Consider the following 22,204-nt stretch of genomic DNA (forward strand, 5'->3'; position numbering starts at 1 on the left):
GAACTCACATGCACAGCTGTGTGAAATATGTAAAATATGATAGATATGCATTTCTCATTTGTTAGATTATTTATTAGATTATATTATTTTCAGTGATTACTATTTCCTAGCATTTCACAAAAACAGTAGCCTAAACCACACAACAACCTTATCCAAAGTCCACTGGAATAAGTGTAGGAGTCACAGTGACTCTCAATTTTTTATATCAGCACTAAATATGAAAATTCTGTTTTCATATCATTTCAATAAGCCAAATTCATTTACATGAATGTAGGAAGTCATTAAATATGTGTCTAGAGCTAATATGAGTTCACTCTTGTAATATAGTTATACTATCCCTGGAACAAAGAAAATGCAAAGTTAAAGCTGCAGTGAATTCTGTAATACTTGTCAGTTTACCACTCAGGAATGAAACAAAGGTGCTTAACGTGCGAATGCGCTTAGCGTTCAAATCCTGCATATTAAACATAGCTTGTTCTTGAGTAATACTCAACTGAATTCCAAACATTCTTTAAAAATGTATTTTCATTGAAAGATCAAATATGTAAGCAGATTTTCAAAACTGACTTGGTGTTGTGATTTCTAATGGTATTTAAGAATTGTCAGTTCTCCTAAGTAATAAACCTCTACAAATTACTTTAAAAATGAGCATGTTATTTATGTGTATTTAAAAAGAATCCTGATTGCTTAATTTCATTGTGGGTTGTACAACTAGGAGAATTTAACACAAGCTAGGTTCTCAGATAATTTAGTGAAGTTATTAGCTAATTTGGTAAAATTATAATTTAAAAATAAAACTTATTTACAATTTCAGATTTAATATAAAAATATAGCAAGCATGGAACAATTTTGCACTAAGCAAGTCATTGGGAAAGTGTCTTCATTCAGAATAACTTGTGGTGAAGCTCACAGTCTCTACAAGAAGAGAAATGATCAGAGTCTAAAAAAAGCTGGTTCCCAGCAGAACTATGCTTGGTGTCTTGGTGACCTGCCTGAAAAATTCCAGGGTGTTTCAAGATCCATGGGTGCAGATCTGTAAAAACATGTTTTCTTGTCTACGAAAAGCAATTTTCTTAAATAACTCCTCATGTTCTTTGATGATTTTCTGTCTCAAGTCAGTAGTTTTAGTCACAATTTTCCTCACTTTTTTCACCCACTTTTTCCTCGTTTTTGTTTCTTGGCCAGCTGGACCCAAACTCAATGTCTGAGTCCTGTATGTTGGCCCCAAAAGGAGAAAAAAAATGTCTGCACAAACTTTGTATGCATGGTAAAATGAAAAAAAAAATGTTCCTTTTATCACCTTAGAAAGCAATTTTGTGAACCTGGACTCGGACTCTTTTTACACAGCTGTTTTCACATGAACATACAGAAATATATAAGATAATGACCAATGCTGAAAGGTTGGTTATATGGTCATAGAAACTGAGTGAAGCCTGAACTGTTCTTTACTAAACTTCTACATATTTTACAGTTATCTCAGATATGTAAAATTATTCAAGTAAAAGTAATATTTGGGTAATTATCTGGAATCCATAGAAACATACTTTATCTTTACTTCTCTTTAAGTGCATTCTATGAGTTTATTTAAATAATGTTATATTATATTTTGGAAAGTAATAAGGATAATGGTATACATGATCATATATGTTATGCATGTTATAACCATTAGGTTATCTGGTCTGTCCTGACAACAGCACAGTTTCTTTCCTTAAAGCATATTCTTTGATGTTCTGTCCACTCCAATTTTAACTATCGCATCTAACTGGGTCACTGAATCTTTATACTGTTAAACCAGGCACAGTATGAAGTACCAATTCAGAGTTTAGTGATGTGGTTAAAAAATCACTGGGGAGTAGGTCAAAACCAGCAAGGTTATTTTTACTTTCAACCTAATTCATGTTTGAAGTGCGGTTGTGGTAACCCTGTTATTGGAAAATAGTGTATAGAAGTAATTAAAAAACAGGTACTGGGGGCCATATCCTGCCATCACTCTGCATCTGAAACCCACACAAACGGCACTTAGAAGGCTGCTTGTGGAACAGTGGCAGACTGTGACCCTTCACTTTCAATTTTACTTGATACTACATAACAGCAAACTTTCCCTTTAGACACATATACACAGCTCCTTCTAAAGAACGCCAGACTCATATTCAAAGAAGTTTGCTCTTTGAATTACGTTTTTTTAAATCTTTTACATCTTTAACTTATTTTTTTTTTTCTTATTCTTCTTTCCTCCCCTACCCCTCAAGCTATCTAGCAGCATTTTGGATATATATAACAGTGACCAGGGAATGGCACCAGCTAATATGGGTCTCACAAATGCTTCTTGCCCAGCTAACCTACCGGTAAAAAGGGAACTCACAGGTAAAAGAACTCTGAGATTTTAGTATTTTATAATTTCAGAAGTGATGGTGTTTCTCTTAAAAGTTGAATAAATCTTACCCATGAAATAGATGTCCATAATTAAATTCCTGAGAATTTTGCAGTTTGTAGTTTCACTTAAGGAAAAGAACAAAGACCAAGGAGAAATGTTCTCTTTCTGTTCTCCTCTTTAGCAATTCAGAAACCATGTTTGCCCCCTGTTTTTTATGAACATCATGCTTCTAATAAACCTAATTATTTTAGGAAACAGAGTGGATTCTTCCACATGTTGGCTCCTGATCAACAGTATAAATAAATTATCATCCATTAGATTTGTTCCAGGGTAGAACAAATGTTTCTTTTGAAACCTTACAATAAAGCTATTCAAGGTAAAGCTATATTAGTGGATTAACAACTTTAAAAGTTACATTCAATTAATCCAAAGAATGCTAACAACCATGTACAGTTTATTAGTGTCACTCAGAGGAAACAGTAAGTTTGTTCAATATCTTACAAATCTGATTAACTCTTGCATTATGGGATATACAAGTCTATATTCACATTAGTGTATTATAAGTTTTATCCTGATGTAAAATACAGAAAATTGGAGAAAAATGCCCCTCCATAGCATTTCTATGTTCTTCAATAAAAAATGTGCATTAAAAAAATCTTAAGCAACCTGCTAGTGTTGCTAAAAAATTTAGTACTGGTAGAATATAGATTTGCTTATCATCCTGTTTAATAATAAAAAGAGTAATGAAGTAAAAAGACTAGAAGGCTGCTCTTTGTGACAAGAGGCCATTTTGAAAAGGTGAAAGGAGTACTGAAATTGCAACTTAAGGACTGTTTTAATAAATGTTACTTTCTGTCAGAAGCAGATACACGAGCAATGGCAAAGGAGAGACAAAAAAAGGATAACCACAATCTCAGTAAGTATATGTTCATCTTCCATCTCATTAAATGGAATGTATGGGGAATGCAGAAATAATATACATTTGCTACCACGTCTCTGCTTTTCTAGATCAGCGCCTTACCAGAGTAATCAAATTGAACTCAGTCTGCAAACACAGCCAACCGCACAGCTTTCTTCCCTGAAATTAATTTGTCTTTGATTTTTGTCTTTCAAAACACTTAGCAAATTGTAATGAATTTCTTTCCATATCATCTCCTGCTACTATGTTTTTATTCTACAGTTGCACATGTATCCTTCACACTTTACTTGATGTTGTCTCTAAGAAATACAGTGCAAAACAGACAAGAAAGGAGGCAGATGATGAAAAAAACAACAGTGAAAATCCAGAGTCTTCACACCCTCCGTACTGAAGCACCCAAGTGAGAGGCTGTATCTCTCTATGGGTGATGGGAAGGAAAAAAGAAATTGCAGAGGATATCAGTCAACTTCTAAATGGTAGTTAAGCACTTAAAGTTGTGGAAATTGTTTGTCACAAAAGGAGATCAGGGCAGGACTGGGTGAGACTCACGGTGCTCTGACTCTCCTCTGATACACAAGCCCCCTAACCTCTGTAGGCTGGGATACACTTCTGTTTCCTTTATGGAGAACAGTGCAGCCAGGTACAGATGTTAGGCATTTCAGTTCTAGAGGAATAGTCTTCTGTAGTTTAGGCTTAGAACATAGTGAAAATCATAGTTCAGTGTCTAAATATTAAACCTATTAAAATAAGCAACAATTTGGTTTATCCAGAATAAAAAAAAATTTCGTTTTTATTGCTGAAAGAAGATTGCCTATAAAATTTCTCCCTCTAGAGAGTAATTTGAAACAAAAAACCTGAAGGATTCTTTTTGGAAAGTGTTGAATAAAGCAATTACATTTTCCAGTTCTCCTTTCCACTTTTTCCAGCAGAAATAGTCTGAGAGTTGGACTCGACGATCCTTGACTCCCTTCCAACTTGAGATATTCTATGATTCTATGAATTTAAACCTAAATTGGTAATTAGTTAATAGCCACTATTTATACCTTTGTTGTCTTATTTATATCTTTGTTCTCTGGCTATTCTGTTAATCTTAGAGGGATTTATGGTTTTACTTGCATGAAATTATGTACCTGGAAGTATATGTCCACTGGTACAATGTGCTAGCAACCACCGTGGACAACTTTCTGCTACTTAGACTTTCCAGAAGGCATCCTTATTTCTGTCTGTATGTTTTTGTGGATTACAGATAGACCATGTAGATTTTTAGGCCTGTTGCTAGCACGTCTTTGAAGTGCCAGTGCAGCTGCTGCTTGTCTTGTTTGGGCAGGAATGGAGAGTTTTTGCTGGACTGGGAAAGGTGGGGGGGTGGGAGTTGTCTGGAACTGCGAGAAGGGAAAAGACAGGCACATGCATACATTAGAGATGCCAGGACTCACCTCCATTGTTTATTTTGGCTCTGAGATCATCCTTCCTGAACACAGAAGACATGTCTGAGAACTGTCCCTCACCACTGGCAACTGAGCTGAAGGCTGTATGCCAGGATGATAGCACGCAGACATGCAACATCTCTTCTGGTTTGGCTCCAGGTGTATACTTCAGAGCTCAAAGTCTCTCTGGAGATAGCTCTACTATCCGATGACTTGGACATATTAATGCATTACATATAAAGGCTTTATTAATTTGATTTACTCTTTTATGAGTACCATTTTTTTTAGAGATTGTCTGAAAAAGCAGGTTTCAAAACCTGATTTTTGCAAACATTCATGTTTCAGGTTAAATTAAGGTCCACATTTTACAGAAATGTTCTTGTACCTCCTCATACCAAGGAAGAACTAGAAAAACATTCCTTTTGAAAGATTGGATCCTCAATGAAACCATGAAAAGGGATTCAGGTCTAAGAAATGGAACCTCTTCTTGTAACAGCAAGAGTTTAAAATATTATTAAATGTATTTTGGTTTTGGTTTTGGGTTGTTTTATTTTTCTTTTTTTTCAAACAAAGAATTAAGGGTGTAATGTTTATTTGCTATATGGTCATCCTGTCCATGTAGTTTAAAAATTAATTTTCTGTTTTGGCTTTGGTGTAATTTAGTACTTGGAATATTATTGATAACTCAGGATACCACTGAACAGCAACAGACATAAATCAAGAAAATTCTATTGAAACGCTATTCCAAGCTTCAGAATTTTCCCCCTAATTCACTAGCATAATCATTTGGAGTTTATTTTCAGGAAAAACTACAGAAATAGAAAGAAAAAGAATATTGTAAGTGTCCACTTGTAAACAAATTTTTTTCTTTGCCTTGTTTTATAGCCAATGTTTAGTTGACTACTTTTTGATGAGTCTCTTGCAGAGCTTTTCCACACTGTAAATATTAATTAAACAACAGCTAGTATGCCATATGACTGTATAGTTAATGCACATTCTTTAACTTCTTGCCCTGCCATTATTTTGCCAACATAACTGAAATACATCTTTTAAATTGCTCAGTTGCTATGCGCTTACGTACAGTGTTCTCCTACAAGATCTAGCACATTCATGCCAATAGGATGCAAGGCGTTACTTAACAGTACACCCAGGAGGATTATAACCCTGTCTCCTGAATATGTGAATCAGGACTACAAAACCTGAGATGGTTTAATCTGTTGAGTGAAATTCCTCTTTCTAGAGAGAGTAAGACAAGATAATACGTCTCACCAAGGCAGAGCACTTCACCAGGGTAAATAATAACACCTAGGGAGTTCCCTGAGCTGGAATCAACTAGGGAGGAAATAGCTGGCTGCCGCACAAACCTAAGAGCCTCATACAGACAGGAAGAAAAAATGTCTTTACATATTGGAGGAAATAAGGAACTAAAAGTGATCTATGTGGTGGGGCTGAGACTGAAAGCGATATGCTCATATGGCTCTGAGAAGGTTGAAGTCGGTCTAGGAAGACCCACAGGGCTTCCCTTGACTGCACACTTCTAATTTAGCTCTACCAGGCTCTAAGGAACGGCTTTTTGCACTTACAGTCAAAATTAGGACATCAAACTGCAAGTGTACGTCTCCATTCATGGATGAGGGGAGCATGTATCCATGTTCTAGGCTGCCCTACACGGATCAGCTCTGGTCTGACAGACTATAGTGGCATTAGCATATCGAGCCCAAGGTAAGGTCTTCCAAGAAGCAAGGGATAACAGAAATGGCTCAATACAATGCTAGCGATGTACCAAAGCTGAAACCTGTCCATTCAGTGAGGTTTGGATTGAGTCAAAGTAAAACGTGGAGAGAGTGAACAAAAGTGCAAGTTCACGCCAGTAGAACATCACTGCTGGTTTCTGACAGTTGGCAGTACCACAACAGGTACACTCCTACGGCATTTGTCCTTCCTCCTCAGAACATTTTTTTCTGGTAGAAAAAGAACTTTTTGCCATTTGTACAGGGTTTCCACATTGTCTTTCAGTCTTGTCATAACTAGGCTACCCAGGAGATGGGTATATACAAGAAATCCCCCAAAGCAATGAGATGTCCTTCGGGCCTATCCACTAGAAAATGTGAGATTTCTGCATGTAAAAGCAGCTGGAGAAAAACTGGTGAGAAAGCAGAGAGGCATTCTCTCTAAATTAGTGAAATGGGAAGCAGGAAGGTGACCGACCCTTTGTGCAGAGAAGGGGCACACACTCCAGTCTGGATACCAGTCCAATGCTGATAAAGTGGACTGAGAGCACAGAGAGGGGGAACTAATAGGCTTATCTTGTCTTTTTTTCTTTCTAACTAAACTGCAAGTAAACCAAGATACCATACATAGTTTGTCTTAGGAGAAGCATAAATTTAAATACAGAAAATATTTTTTTATTGTTTAAATGAGGTTTTTGTTCATTTCTGTGTGTTTTAAAAGTTATTGTAAATACACTTGTGCTGTCCATCCTCGAAGGAAACACGTGCTGGGGATGAAGTGTTTCTGGTACACAGTCTTTCTCAGTTTCAGTGAAGGGATATGGTTGCAGTTATGTCCTCTCTGTGGTTTGCAATGCTGATAACAGTAGATAAGGGATAACAAAGCTGTTAACCACAATCCGTAGCAGGAGTTGTGACAAAATATGAAGCGCCGGATGCATTGTCTTGTGTCCCTGTTGAAGTCATCAGCAAACTCCACTAAGCTGAAAACTCTGTTGTGTGGGAGCAAGGTGGAGAAAGGGTGCACAAACATCAGAAGAAAAAGAAGTGTTAGCTCACATTTAGACAATAGGTGTGAATATTTCATTCTCTAGGAGTCTAGTTGTAAATGGGGGAGAAACCTACAGGCAGGGTAAGGTACAGAGATGGTACTAGTCATGGAGTTTGTCCTGAGAGTAAGTCAGAGACAGGTATGAGATCATGTTGGGACTTCTACTTGAGGAAGAAATTTTCTGTACATTGACTGAATTGTTTTTAACTAATTAAAATGTTTTGTGTTGAATTTCTCCAAGAATATTTCACCATAAAAATAGTAACTGTTTCTTTTTAACAGTTGAGAGAAGAAGAAGGTATAATATTAATTACCGAATCAAGGAGCTTGGCACACTCATCCCCAAGTCTAATGATCCGTGAGTTCAACAGTCTTTCCTATAATAATGTTTATAGTTTAAATACAGGGAAAAAAAAGACAGTTGCATATACTGGCTATATGATTGAGTAATGGAATACAAAATCTTCCATACTGGGTCACTGGCTCAGATCAGGCTGTTAAAGTAGCAAACATTTGACAGATTTTTGGCGCCTGTTGGGAAAACTTATGTGAAAGGATAATAAAATGAAAGCAATTCCAGGGTGTTTAAGAGACACTGCCACAGCAAGGAAAAAAACAAACAAAACAAACAAAACCAAAAAGAAGACAAAAAGTAGATAAGCCAAACAACACAAAGTCCAGCTCTCTGTCCCTGGAAGCAATTGTGTGGTGTCCCTGGAGAAGGAAGGAGTGATGCTTTTAGCCCTTGCCATGGGCCCTCTAGTGGGATAAAACAAAATGCATGTTGTCACTGTCTGCCCTTTGCCTAAGAAAAAAAAATCAGCTTAAGAGTCTGTAGACTGAGCATTTTTCAGAAGTCCTCCACTCAGCACAGGGAAAACAACAGTCCTAAAATGCAAGGATAAAAATAATAATTGCTATAATTGCTATAATAATAGCATTTTATACTAATGCATATACTTACAGTAACACAAAATGCATATTGCTTAAACTTTACCTGCATTCCCTTAAATCTTATATTTGTCATCGATATGAAAAAAGCTGCCTTGGTAGGAAAGCCTATTGCAGGATTAGCAATAACAATTCAGTGTGATATTTACTGCTGAACTTTAGCTTTAGATTTCTCATGTCACTCAGGGAAGCCTTAAGACCATGCACTAGCATGATTGTGACTCACATAAAATTGATTATACAGATTTTGTCTTTATCATTTGCATGTCAATACAGACCTGCATGACACTTCAAATGAAAACATCTATTGATATTTCAGCCTTTTTTTTTTTCTTAGAACTAAGAAACTTTTGATTATATTAAGGATTTCTATAACAATATAAAGCTGTGTGAGACTGACATAAGTACAAGGTTGGCATAACAAGCCACTTGGAGTGAAATCACCACAGAGAAAGTTAACATACCACATCCATTTTAGAGAATTCATGAACTCACTCCTTCTACAACATCTACCCAAGATTAGATAAATGGGCATGTTATTAATATAGAATTAGGTATTACAGCTGAGTTAAAATAAGAAGTGCTTTAAGTACCTAAATAAAGTTTTGGCCACATGTGATCTGTTGCAAACACAGACTGGTAAAGAGTTTTAATGTTGCTGGTGCATCTTTCAGTATTTAAGAACATTTGGGCAAATAATTGAAAGATTTCTCAGAAAAACAGTGGATGGCACTGTTGGTTTGCAGCTATAAAGCAATAATGGAAGCAAGTTATACTGCAATTATAAGTGGGCATGAGGTACAAATTCCAGTTGCGATTTTTGATTGCTTACAGAGGTGTTTCAGTTACATGTTTTGGTTTGGATTCAGGTCTAGTTTATGGACTTATTCAAAACATTAATACCTAGAGCTATCTCTTAAGCTCTTCTTAAAATGAATGATCTGGACCTGTAATTTTGCTCCAGTAAGTGGATGATGGATTTTATCCACAGATTTTGGTGGTGTTGCCTGATGAAAACGTTTCAGGTATAGATCCTGAAGACATTGCCTTTTCTTGTTTTAGCCTGCAAACCCACGACTGAGTTCAACAGTGTGCCAGCCCCAAAGTGGCTTATGTTTACAAAAGCATGAGGTGAACTTAAGTGTCTCACGTTCTGAGGACTGCTGTCTTCAAAAGGCTGGTAATCAGTACTCCTTTTGAAAATAGGCCTATTTAAAAGCTTTTAAGTTGGTGTTAAGAAAAAAAAGGCATCAAAAGGTGCAGGATGCTTTTGAAAAACTAGGTTATAACATAACTTTGCTATAGCTTGGTGCCAGGTTAAATTAATACAAAGAAGCGCAAACACTTTTTTTTTATACTTGTAGGTGGAAATACATTAATTTGACCATGTTGTTTTGTTGGCTGAGCAGATCAAAATTATTATTTCTTTCTGGTACGGTCCTGTGTTGCCAAATCATAACTCAGTGTCCTTACCCTCTCTTTCAGTTCTTGCTTTTTCCTTCATAACACCTTACTGTGCCCCCAATCTGCCCTCTTCTTTGAAAGAAAGAGATGTATCATCTCTTACAATACTTTATCTGTAATATTTTATCACACATAGCATTTTCACCTCATATATTGATTTTAGAAGATTCTTCTTATAGTGGGAACTTAGCTGTAAGAGGAGAAACATTACTGATGTTTGGACTAATGACAGTGAAGCAAATCAGCCTTTGCATTGAAGAGCAAATACTACTATAACTAAGCCATTGTGGTTAGCATGCCTGTCCCAGATGGCTTGCTTCAAGAAGATTACATTCAGACTCAGGAACAGAAAAGGACATTTTTGATGCTATTTGGAAACCTTTTATGATTTATATTTCTTAGAAGTGGTGTGTGAGGTTTTTATTTCACTTTTGTTTTGTTAGTTATATAGTGAACTTGTTTGGCTCCTGCAGAGCTTCCGCAGGGACTTTCTTTTGAGTGGCTTAAACCCCTATTCTTTTCACTTTTTTTTTTTTTAATTTAATGATGAAAAGTGTGGATTACATTGCTTAAATGAATGGGTGTTTTAAGTTCACTTCATCAGCATTAGAAAATGGAGATAAGTATAAGTTGCAAAGAACTTCGACTCTTTTGTTTAATTTTCAATGCTTAGATATCCAAGTGGCAGGTGATTCAGAAATGCAAAACAGTTATACAGAATAATTCAAAAATAGAATTAAAAAAGGCCCAAAATACCCAGTCATATTTTGCTGAAAAAAGTCATAACCTGCTCCTTTAAATATACCTACCTTTCCATTCATGGTTCCTTTGTGTTCAGCCTTTCAGAACCCAGTTTTAGGTGGTTTACAGGACTTCACATTGTGATAGAGTCCGGAAATGCCTACACAAGAACTGTTTTATGGTAGCTGGACAAGAATTGCCAGAAATACTAAGAAAAAAAAATCTTTCCTTTAAGAATTCTAGTTGTTTTACAGAACCGGGATGTTAAGAGAACACTGAAGATTTGGGTAGAAGTAATGGGTTGCTCTCCCTCTCCCTTTGCTCTCTACAGCTGCCTGTGCCTGACCTTCTGTCTGTTGTCTGTGGACAGACCTGCTAACGGCCAGCATGGCCATGTTTCTTGTAAAGGAAAAGCTTGTGTACACTCATGCTATTATAAAATGGAAACTTGCTGCCCCTTTCAGGAGAATACACTTTGTAATTGTGGAGGTCATCAAAACAAGTACAAAGTCCTTCAAAGTATTTCTTTGAGCAAGCATAGTTTAAAACTAATTTCTCAGAAATAGGGAAAGAAATGGTCTGCAAACATAGTTTCAACTTCACAAATGTATTTGTTATTAGTGACTGCTCTGTGGCTGGCAAACTCTGTGACTATCACCCTCTCCCAAACTCTGTTTTCGTTAATTAGTTTTAATCTTAGATGATCAGATGTTCTCGTCCTTCTTACAGGAGTTCAACTTGTGTAAACTAGTGAAGCTCCTTTGACTTCAACAAAGTTACCTTAATGGAAATGAGCTGAAGATCAGTCTCATGGCTATGTTTCTTTTCTCCTGAATGAGAAACTCTCCTAGGTGAGAGTTACATGTTTTGGTCTGGGCATTTGAGATTTGTAGAGAGATTCAGCTGGTAAAGTTAGGAGGAGCTAGGGTTCAGAGACTAATAAAACACAATGTGTTTTTTACTTATGTGCTACTTTTCCATGCAAATCATGTTAACTGTGGTACATCTCTGTTAATTAAACTAGGTAACACATGCGTAGTTTGTTAAAAATTTCAAATTATTGTACCACAGGCACACAGAGAGACAAAGACACAATCCTCCTTTGCAGAGGTCATTGCTGATGACCAGATCTGCAAAACTTCTTGCTGCTCTCAACTGACTTGTTTCACGTGTGGTTTCCCATGTGTTTCAGTATTTACAGGATGGAGCCTTACATACATACAATAAAAATGAAGAATAAAGAAAAAAAAATGAATTAATAAGCAGTGAAAGAGTAAAATGAAAAAAAGAATTCCTGCTGTCTCCAAAGACTAGTTGATCTATATCGAACTTCGTAGGTTCAAAACAGTTATGAATGCAACTGTTTTGTCTGTTTTTATAAAGCAGTTTCCAATAAAATGACTAACAACTGCCAAGGGCTGCTCTGTTCTTGAAGGTTCTCAAATGGGTTTGTAGGCCTTGTCATTTCAAATTTTATCTCTGTTATATACTGAGCAAGCACAATATATAAATCTCTAAAAAGCAAACCCCACAATTTCCTAGTGCCACTTTTATCATTTTTCAGATAACTTCATTTGCACCCAATTTAGAATTCAGCATTTTTAGAGAAATAACAGAAAACCAATAACTGATCAGAGAATTTCTGAATTCTTCTTATGCGCTTGCTGCGCTTGGATTTAATCCATCTTCAAATGCTGAGGTGGTTTTTTTCTTCCCATCGTAGATGAACCTGCTTGCCTGCCTGCTAAGCAGAGCTAGATGCATTGCAGACTACTGCTATGCAGGCACCTCCCCCATGCTATTCCCCCCATTTGTCTTCATCCTCACCAGTTATACTGCTACTCTTCCAAGCCTGCACATCTGCATAGAGCCTCTGTTTCTCCATAGCAGTGTCCTGTGACTGCTGTATGGTGCTCTGGGCTAAAATGGATGGGGAGTGTCTGCGATGCAGAACCAGCACAGACATCTTCAGTATTTTCTTTTGCTCCCAGTGTAACTAGAGAGACATGGAGTGAAAGACATGTTGACTTCTAAGGTCACAAGCTGATCTTTTGCTGTGTTGCCTTCAGACATTGGAATTTTTAACTTCAATATTCCTCATTCACTAAGACACCAACCAGTATATGTATATATGAGTAGAGAAGAAGATATCATAGAAGATATGTGGGATACACGCACATGCACAGACACACACACAGACACACACACACATAAAATAACACAGTCATTTAAATGATAATAGTAACCACAGCATTTTCATCCTAGATCTCCCTGATAGCTTTGCCTCTCAAATTTGTAAATATTACCACAAGAGATATCTATCCTTACGTTTCTCATGCAGAAGCTGACCAGATCCATCTCTCTGGCAGTTTGAATCCAGGAATTAGCCCTCCAGTGAAGATTTATTTCAACCTATGAGAAAAAATATCATTACCACTTACATAAAAATTCAAACTATCAAGGCAACATGAACTAAAAGTAAGCAATATCACAAAGGTTGTCAATTAGGTGTAACATGAATTAATTTCATCACGAAAAGATTCGAAATACAGTCATGAATATATGGCTTATTCATATGTCAATCAGAAAAATTAACCAAAAATATTTTTGTCTGAATTTGATTTTGAATTCATAACATTTTATAACTGACATGAAATTGTTTGTGAAATCACTATGAAATATTTGCCAAAGATGTGATATATGCATATTTTTCTCCTGCTGTTACATGTCTTAATTATTTCCATTTTGCCAGCTATGGATTAATTTCTAATTTCATAGTGCTACCTTTTTATGTTCAGACCGTCAGTCCAAAACTGGCTTAGTTTTGTCTTAATTACATGCTAGAAGGAGCTGACCCCCCTTGCCTAAGCAGATTGTGTTTCTCCAGAGTTTATGCTATAGGTTTTCTTATTACTGTAGCGCTCTACAAAGTTGCCATGAGAATGTCCTGAATCAGTCATTTTCACTTGAAATTTGAGATTTGTAGAGATGCATGGTGTTTGTGCTTATTTTAAATACGATTTTCACTTGAAATTAAACAAAAACCTACTGTAATTCTGAGCTATATATAGCACATATAGCTCATATCTGAGATGGTAGTGGAGATTCCCAGTTTGAAATGTTGTTGTCCTCCTGACTTTAGCTGCTCCTATTTACTCAGGAGTGCTCTGCCTTTCAAACTCCACTGCAATTCAGGTGTAAATAGGGACCTCTCAGTATTTTACCTAACTTTCCAAAGAGGTCTGAAGAAAACAATTATAATGTGATGATGGCAGACAAAGATTTGTCCAGAAAATAAACATCATGTGTACTAAAAAATTCCTTAACCTTTACGGTCTGAACATAGGTATCCCACATGCAAGGAGAAAATCCTCTCCTAGGAGGGAGTCCATGGGATTCTGGCAGGAAAATGTTCTGTCCTCCCACCTGGCCAAGAAGTACAGGGAAAGGAAGGAGGAGGCAGAGGGACTGCCAAGAGATGATTCAGCTGTCATGAGGGAGACAGGTTCTGCCCTTGGATCTTACTCCCACCTCTGCTTTAGTTTTTTTGACCAGGGATGGTCTAAATGAGAATACGTAGCCACTTCAGTGAACAGCCTCTGATGGTTTGGCTTTGTAGACAGCAGGGTCTGAGACAATAATTATTTTCTCTCTGACCTCCTCACCTTCTAATCCCGAAAGCTGTGCATTCCTGGCCCACATCACTGAGACGAGGGGAGGTCCCAGTGTGCTGGAGCCCTGCGGTTTGTGTGCTGCCCAGAGAGGAGAGAGATGTGAATTCGAGCCCTCTCTGATTAAAAAGCTGGTTCTCCCAAATCTCTAGCAAATGAACTAAGATATGGTTAAACACTGTGATGCTTTATCAATATGCAAATAATTTTGCATATTCTTCTGAGCATCTTTAAAGCTATCAACTCCATAAGGTTTTATTCCTAGTACAGTGCATCAGGAGAGGCCAGGTGGTCTGGGTCCCCAAATCCTGTACCTGCTTGGCTTTTGCCCTATACATTCAGTAGAAAGACAACTGCCTTAGTGGAAGTCTTTAAGGGTGCTTAGCTTTGGGGTAAGGGTGCAAGGTTCCTTAGGCACTTAGTCTGAGAGGCTGAATGTAAAGCATTGACACTTCTGCAATAAATCCACTCCAGATCACAGTTTTACTCACCACAGGTAAGCACGTGAGTAGAAGCAAGTCTCATTAACTAAAGCAACCAACGAATAATGGAAAGTGATGATTGGCTGGAGTATAATTTATATTTCTTTTTTAATCTATAAATGCCAGTGTATAAGTATATGTATTTGGAATAGGTACTAAAAAAAAATGCGCTAAGGTGGTTACTTGTCACTCCCAACCTCAGATTCTTACCGGTTTAAATAGATTTTTCCCTCTCAGGTTGCTTTATAGGACCAGAACCTCTGCCAATCTTCTGCTCAATCTAAGCCATCTTGGCAGTGAAGTAGATAGTTTGGATAAGCCCTTCTGTCTGTATACTTAATGCAGCGGGCCCATCCTGTATCATAAAATACTGAACTTTATTAGAAATCAAACATTTTCAGCAAATTTCATTCTTGTTCCAAGGCCTCAAAGACCTTACATAAAGGAATACATGGAAAGTTGATAAAGGGGTACATGAAAGTCCTTGAACAGATGCATTTGAACAAGCATATTGTTGTTAGTAAGACTGCTTGTAAGCTGGAAATTAAACCATGATTTCCTGAATGATGGACAGGTTTAAACTTATTTTTTTGCAAGGCTTTTATTTTGAGTTGGGGTCTGCATGTAGCTGTGGATTTCAACTTGATTTATATTGTTTCAAGATTTTTGAACAAGATTTTTGTCATTCCATAGCCATTATGGTTACCAAAGTAACCATAATGATTTGTCTGGTCTATCATCAATGAGGAGTGGCATTCAGCACAGACCACTTTTTTCTCAACAAGCATAAAAGCAACCTCATTAGTAAGTCAGGTAAAAGGAGTAGTATATTCAAAATGATCTTTAAAAATTTAGGCTTAAGTCCTCAGTAATGTATATTTCCTAGTTCATTAATGCAGAAATACTGCACATAGATTTTAATCTTAGAGTTAATAATAAAAGCAATTTTCACTAAAAATATAAAAACTGTAATGGTAGAATCATGATATTGCATTTAGCTCTCCCACAAAAAGTCACTTTATTACTTTCTTTTGACACTTATTTTCATTCTGGGATTAATTTTACTATATAAGGGCTTCTTAACTATTCTATTAAAATTTCCATTCAGAAGCAATAATATCTAAGAGTGAATAATAGTCATGTAAATCATTATTTCATATTAATGTAAAAGATTTTGTAAGTTCTTATGAATTCTGCTGACATGCACAATTGTGAAAAGGTTATCTCTACATTCTGCAGTGATATGCGCTGGAACAAAGGAACTATTTTAAAAGCATCAGTGGAGTACATCAAGTGGCTACAAAAAGAACAACAGAGAGCCAGAGAATTAGAACACAGGCAGAAGAAATTAGAGCATGCTAACAGAAGACTTCTACTCCGAATTCAGGTTTGTATAAGAGCGTAGCCATGAACTACAAAGCTTTCTCAGTACTTATTCCTCATCAAATTTTATTAAACTGTATAATTTTTCCCCGAATGGCATTTATTAAAAATGAATTGGCTTGCTTTATTTATTGCTGTGTATATTGAGGAGGGGGTATTTTTTAGATTTCTAGGAAATTCCTTTGATAATTAGACCTTACATAAAGGAATACATGGAAAGTTAATAAAGAATTTGTACAAACAGTTTTCTTACGTATGTATTAGAGCCAGAGAAAGACAAAAAAGGAAGCAAAAAAGTATATCCCTGCAGCCAAAAATCAATACTGGACACAAAATTCCCTTCAGCATTTTCATTTTCCCCTTTGTAATCATTTCGCACGTTACACTTCCTGGGTATAGTGTGCCATGTTATATCTGCTTGTGACATGAAGCAGCAGAATATGGCCCTGCATGGCTTGAAATGCAAGATTTGAATATAGACACATATGAAGATAAGATAGATAGATAGGCAGACAGACATAAAATAAATCATCTTATATATGGTGATTTACACATATATCTGTATATCATAAGCATCATCAAGTATCTTCTGTTTCTCTGGATAGCAGTGGATAATGAACTAGAAAGTTGCAACGTTTTTCTGTCACCTTTATTGGGTTCACTACACAATGGTTTTAGAGAGGCTGTCCTACCTCATGTAGGTAGCAAGACTGTTGCTTAATGCTTAAGCAAGACTGTTGCTTAATGACAGGAGGGAAATAAAAAGAAAAACACTCGAGTGGCAAATTTTCATAGATTAACAATTTCATATTTTAAAACGTAGTCTCACAACTGGACAAAAGGTATAGTTACTTTTCATGTACGATCCATATACTTATTGCAATAGTTCTGAAGACACTGTTTTGTCTTTTAAAGTCATTATCTAATTGTTTTTGTTTGAATTGTTAGGAACTAGAGATCCAGGCACGTGCACACGGCCTTCCAGTCATGTCTTCACTCGGTGCTGTCGATTTAGCTGCACAGGTCATCAAGCAACAGTCTTACCCAGAGGACAACTCTGTAGACTACTCTCAACAAATGCCTCTGGCACATGGACCAAATTCTGATGTTTGTGATGGATCTACAGCTTTTTCTGATCCACTTTCACACTTCACGGATTTGTCCTTCAGTGCAGCTTTAAAAGAAGAGCAACGGCTAGAGGAAATTTTATTGGATGACACAGTGTCGCCATTTGGAACAGACCCACTCTTGTCCTCCACGTCCCCAGCCGCATCGAAAGAGAGCAGCAGGAGAAGCAGCTTTAGCACAGATGATGGAGATGATTTATAAAACCAGAAAGGGCCTCATACTTCTCTAAACCACTTGCTAAAAGACTGAGTTGAACGTAAGCATGGTGTTTGTGCTTATTTTAAATACAAATAAGGAGAGCCACTGTGAAGATAAGTTGCTACATGGCAAGGGTTTAAATCAGCCCTGACTTCACAGGAAAATGAGATGGACGTGAACTCATATCACTTTGCCCCAAATTCACACCCTCTGTTCACAGCTGACATTTGCACAAATCTTTCTTCACTGGGATGTTTTTACTATCGTTCCATGACTTTTTACACCACTATGAAAATGGTTACCACAAAAGGAATACCCATGTTACAAAAGTGTATTCAAACTCTCTCTTCAATCTACATTCTATTCTCTGCTATGAACATGAGTTTTAGTCATTTTTTTAATTTCTTTTTTTTGTATAACTAAAAATTCTACAAAACATGAAGCAACAGGGAACTATTTAAGCTGGGAACTATAGAGATGTTACAGGTTTTAAAATCTGAAAAAACAGATGGTAATGCTTTCGCACAAGTGAAGTGAGCATGCAATTTAAACTGTGTAGGCTTCTCTTTAAAAGGACAAAATCCATTAAGCTTTTTATGGAATTCCATTTTTTAAAAATTTCATTTGTAGAAAAAGAACAGACTTTTAATATATGTTTTAATGATACAGAAGAAAAATGGAAACTAACATAATGACAGAGACTCAGATGAACTCAGACAGAAAAAGATATGATATTTCAGCAGAAAGACTGTATGGATGTACAAGACTCGACAAAGATACTCCATGTTACAGTTAGCACAATTTAAAACAAGCACTACCAGTAACAGTGCTATGTCAGCCGCTTATTCCAAGAATATTCAAACTGTGTCCTTTTTTGTGTGGAAGGGATCAGAATTCAGAGACATGACAGTGTGCTTCTGGACAATGCTTTTAGTGTCCTTTGGCAGCACAGTAAGGTTTTTCCAAAGGGACTCTACTTTATCCATACGCATGTCTTTGATCCATTTGGAAACGGAGGGAAATGACAAGATTCCCATTGCATACACTTGAAACAAAGAGAATTTAATTTCAAATTTGGCTTTGGATTCACTACAGAAAAGCTGAAAAGGAAGACTTTCAAACCGAAGGGGCTATTCAGAAGTGTTGATGTGATGCGCTGCTTCTTATAACTAGCTTGCTAGGAGGGGGCGTTCAGAAAACGTGTTTTGATGACTCAGTAAAGGCTTGGCAGTTAGAGGGCAGGTAGAAGGCATATCATTTCTATACATAGTAAAATTCTGGAGAGTGATGTATGTTCCTGGAGGACATTAAGTGCAATCATTCCAATTGTAATATTAATACATGGGAAAATAAGCTGGCACAGGTTCTTCGCAGCTCTTCCTCAACCGGAGCCAAAAGATCACATTAGGGAGTTCTCTAATGATTCAAAACATGTTTCAAAAGTGTGTATAAATTTTGCTGTCACTTAGCCTGCCTCACACCCCAGAAGTGTCACAGGATTGGAAATAGTAAGAAGAGATTCAAATGGATTGTTGTTTGCGTTAACATTTTAAATGTATTTAAACATATTATCCAAGAACACAGCAATTCTTTCTTCCTATTGCCTCTTCTGTTATTGGTACCTGGGTCCTCCTCACAGTCCTTGTGAGGTTTGTGTTCCTCCAGGGCCGTAGCCCATTCCTGCCCAACTCAGATAGTGTCACGATAGTTTCTTAATTGGAAAGTTAGCAGTGGGATAATAAATTACATCCAGATGGCTATGAAAGATAATGGAATATCCAATTTCACAAGAATATTTATGTTTTTAGGGAACTCAAGGATTTCTATGATCCTATGCAAACTACTTGGATGTAAGCTGAATAGAGCAGAACTGATCTTGTTGCATACGTGTGGGGTCCCAGACAGCCCAGCACACACCTGACCCTCAGAAGAGGCTGAGGTATGCTTCCACTGCATGGTTAAAAATAATAGCAACAACAACAAACAGTCTTCTGGCCATTTTATTTTTTTTTTTTTTTTAGCATGGAAGAAAGGAATGGAAAGACAAATGAGTATTAACCAAAGGTAATTGAACATAGAACTGATCAGCATTTTAATTGGAGTGCTTCTATAACTTAAGCTCATTAGAAGAGGAACCACTTTGTCATAGTTTTGCGAAAGACTAGCTAATATTGACATTTGAATACAAAATATGATGAATTAAAAGTAACATTTATGCCCACATTATGTCTAGTGTAGGATGCGCATTGTCCATTTCAGCTGATGAAAGGAGGGGATACTTGGTTGATATCAAATGCCATTTGTCCTTGTACTGCAGTTTCTACTACATTAGTTTTAAATACACCAGTGTGGATTGCTCATAATGGAGAAAAAGAAATTAAATATGAATGTATTACATGATTTTCCCATTGAACTTTTACATGGGAGTTAGACCATACTTCTGAACTATATTGACTTTAAATAACATCCTGAATTTCATCACTTTTATAAGCACTGTTCTAAAAAAACATTATAGTGCATCCATTAAATTTTTTAAAGTTGATTTTCATTCTTCTGACAATTGCTTCAGTCTGAAGCACCAGATTTTTTTTTTTGTCTTCCTGCATGAGAAATTTAACAGAAGATAGTGAAAGCTTCTTTTGCAATATACCGTATTGCATCTATCATTAAACATATTCAAGCTCTCTTCATTCACACAAAAACCCCAACCCCCTTGCCCAAAACACTAAATGTATCCATACCAGTAGGTGTGTATTATGGCAATGTTGTTTCACTACCATTACATTTTTTCTAGTAGGAAGTCATCATAATTAGTATTTTAGCTAATAACTATAACCTGTATTACAGCATCACCCTTGAAATAAAGTGGTGATACAGGGTGCAAGAAACAGTAATCTAGGGCATTCTGGGGATAAACAGGTGGTACTGAAGGCATTTAGGAGATGTGTGTGCTGGTAACCATATCGCAGACTTTCTGGAGTAAGCGCTCCCTCTCCCACCCCCAGTTTGGTGAGGCTGCTGTGAAGCTGAGAGGACTGTTTGAGCAGAGCAGAGCATGGTCCTACCAGCTTGCACAGAGGAAAGGGACTTCATGACTACATGGACAAATCCTGACGTCCTTCCTCAGGCAGAATTTCTTTGCTGCCTGTGCAAGTTTTATTGGACTAAAACGTGGTGCAAGCGAAATGCACTTTTTAGCTATTTCCTACAGAGATCTGTTTAATGAAATCTCATGAAAGAGATGCATAATATGCCTGTGGCTCTGGGCCTAGAAAAGAATTTGAAGACTTACGGAGTCTGACCTCAAGCAGGGCAGGGGGTGAGGGGAACTGGCGATTTTTGTCAAGATGTATTAAATGAGGAGTTCTCGCTTGTTTTCAGTAGCAGCTGTTCAAAGCTGGTGAATGTATTCCTACAGAATACACAAAACAGCAGACTGATGATTACACAAAAGGAAAGGGAGACGAAATATTAACATCCCGTTTAATTCATGAAATGGATATAGATAATATACGAAGAACAGAAACCTAAATTATTTTGTTGTGCATAGCGTGGATAGTGTGAAAAGCTACAGTAAGTGCAAACAGTTTTAACAGTTGCTTTATGTAGTAAAATAGCTAAATATAATTCTGTCATTTAATCTTAATAAGAACATCATTATTATAATATCTTTTGACTTTTATAGGGCTGTATATATGAATGGACGATGTAAAATTATTGTAATTTAAAATTATGTTAAGTTTCTTAGATAAGTAAACATTACTATTATGAGACTGTAGAATATTTTTATAATAATTGCTATTTTTCATTGTTAACCGTATAGTATCTCGTTTTCTAAGTCAATGTATGCAGACAGAATGTACTTTATTACGCACTGTACATGCAATGTTTTTAAAATTACGTTTTATACATGCTGGTATTTTATGTTTATTATATGAATACAATTAAAGGACTGAAATTAAAACATCTCTTTATATGTCCCTTGTGAAACTTCACTATCTGGTCCCTCAAAGAATGCCATCACAAGACAATATAATAACATCCGCTAAGAACATCTGAGATACCTAACAGACAAAACACTTCACAACTGCTAAACATTTAGTCCATTATGATACATCATGATCCAGTAGCCGCCCATTAATAAAAATAATTGATACATTCTTTAATATGGTCTCCTGCCATCTGCTTATTCCTGCTGCTAAGGCTTTGATTTATGGAAAGTGTTTTCAGAATGTTGCAAAATTGCTAGCAGGCATGATGATATCAGTTAAATCACTAAGAAGCTCTACAAAAACCTTTTAATGTACTAGATGTTCCCCAGACAATCTAGGATAAACAGAATATTGTATTTTAAGATGTAAAACATTTTTTTAAAGCTGATAATTAGGCAGCATTTGGCACTAAAAGATACTTTTACTTAATGAATTAAGTAAGGATTCGGATTGCATTTTGAATTCCTAATATCAAAAGTGCTGCTTTCTTTAGAAGATATTTGGTGCTTTCTGTGGATGAAATGATGCAAAAGTTGTTGAGTAGTAACATATATTTCAGCTATAGTTTTGTAATAGTTCATTGTTTCATGTAAAATAGTGCTCATTGTTTGTGTACATCAGATAAACATTCTATTTGTAATAAAGATGTTGTCCAGGCTCTTTATTTCATCAAATGATTAAGACACCCCATCA

At 36.5% G+C, this 22,204-nt stretch overlaps 1 protein-coding gene across 2 annotated transcripts in view; it reads left to right on the forward strand.

Moving 5' to 3' along the window:
- The window catches only part of TFEC (transcription factor EC), a 95,297-nt gene extending 76,497 nt beyond the window's left edge, over positions 1-18,800 (forward strand). For both annotated transcript variants that reach the window (XM_076328646.1, XM_076328647.1), the window contains 5 exons: positions 2,250-2,364; positions 3,234-3,290; positions 7,784-7,859; positions 16,050-16,197; positions 17,142-18,800. In XM_076328646.1, coding sequence (XP_076184761.1) covers positions 2,250-2,364; positions 3,234-3,290; positions 7,784-7,859; positions 16,050-16,197; positions 17,142-17,522 — 777 coding nt within the window. In that variant the 3' untranslated portion in view covers positions 17,523-18,800. The remainder of the gene's footprint in view (positions 1-2,249; positions 2,365-3,233; positions 3,291-7,783; positions 7,860-16,049; positions 16,198-17,141) is intronic.
- Positions 18,801-22,204: the final 3,404 nt, after the last annotated feature.

This window comes from Aptenodytes patagonicus, chromosome 1 (genome assembly GCF_965638725.1).
Source record: "Aptenodytes patagonicus chromosome 1, bAptPat1.pri.cur, whole genome shotgun sequence".
Classification (NCBI taxonomy): domain Eukaryota; kingdom Metazoa; phylum Chordata; class Aves; order Sphenisciformes; family Spheniscidae; genus Aptenodytes; species Aptenodytes patagonicus.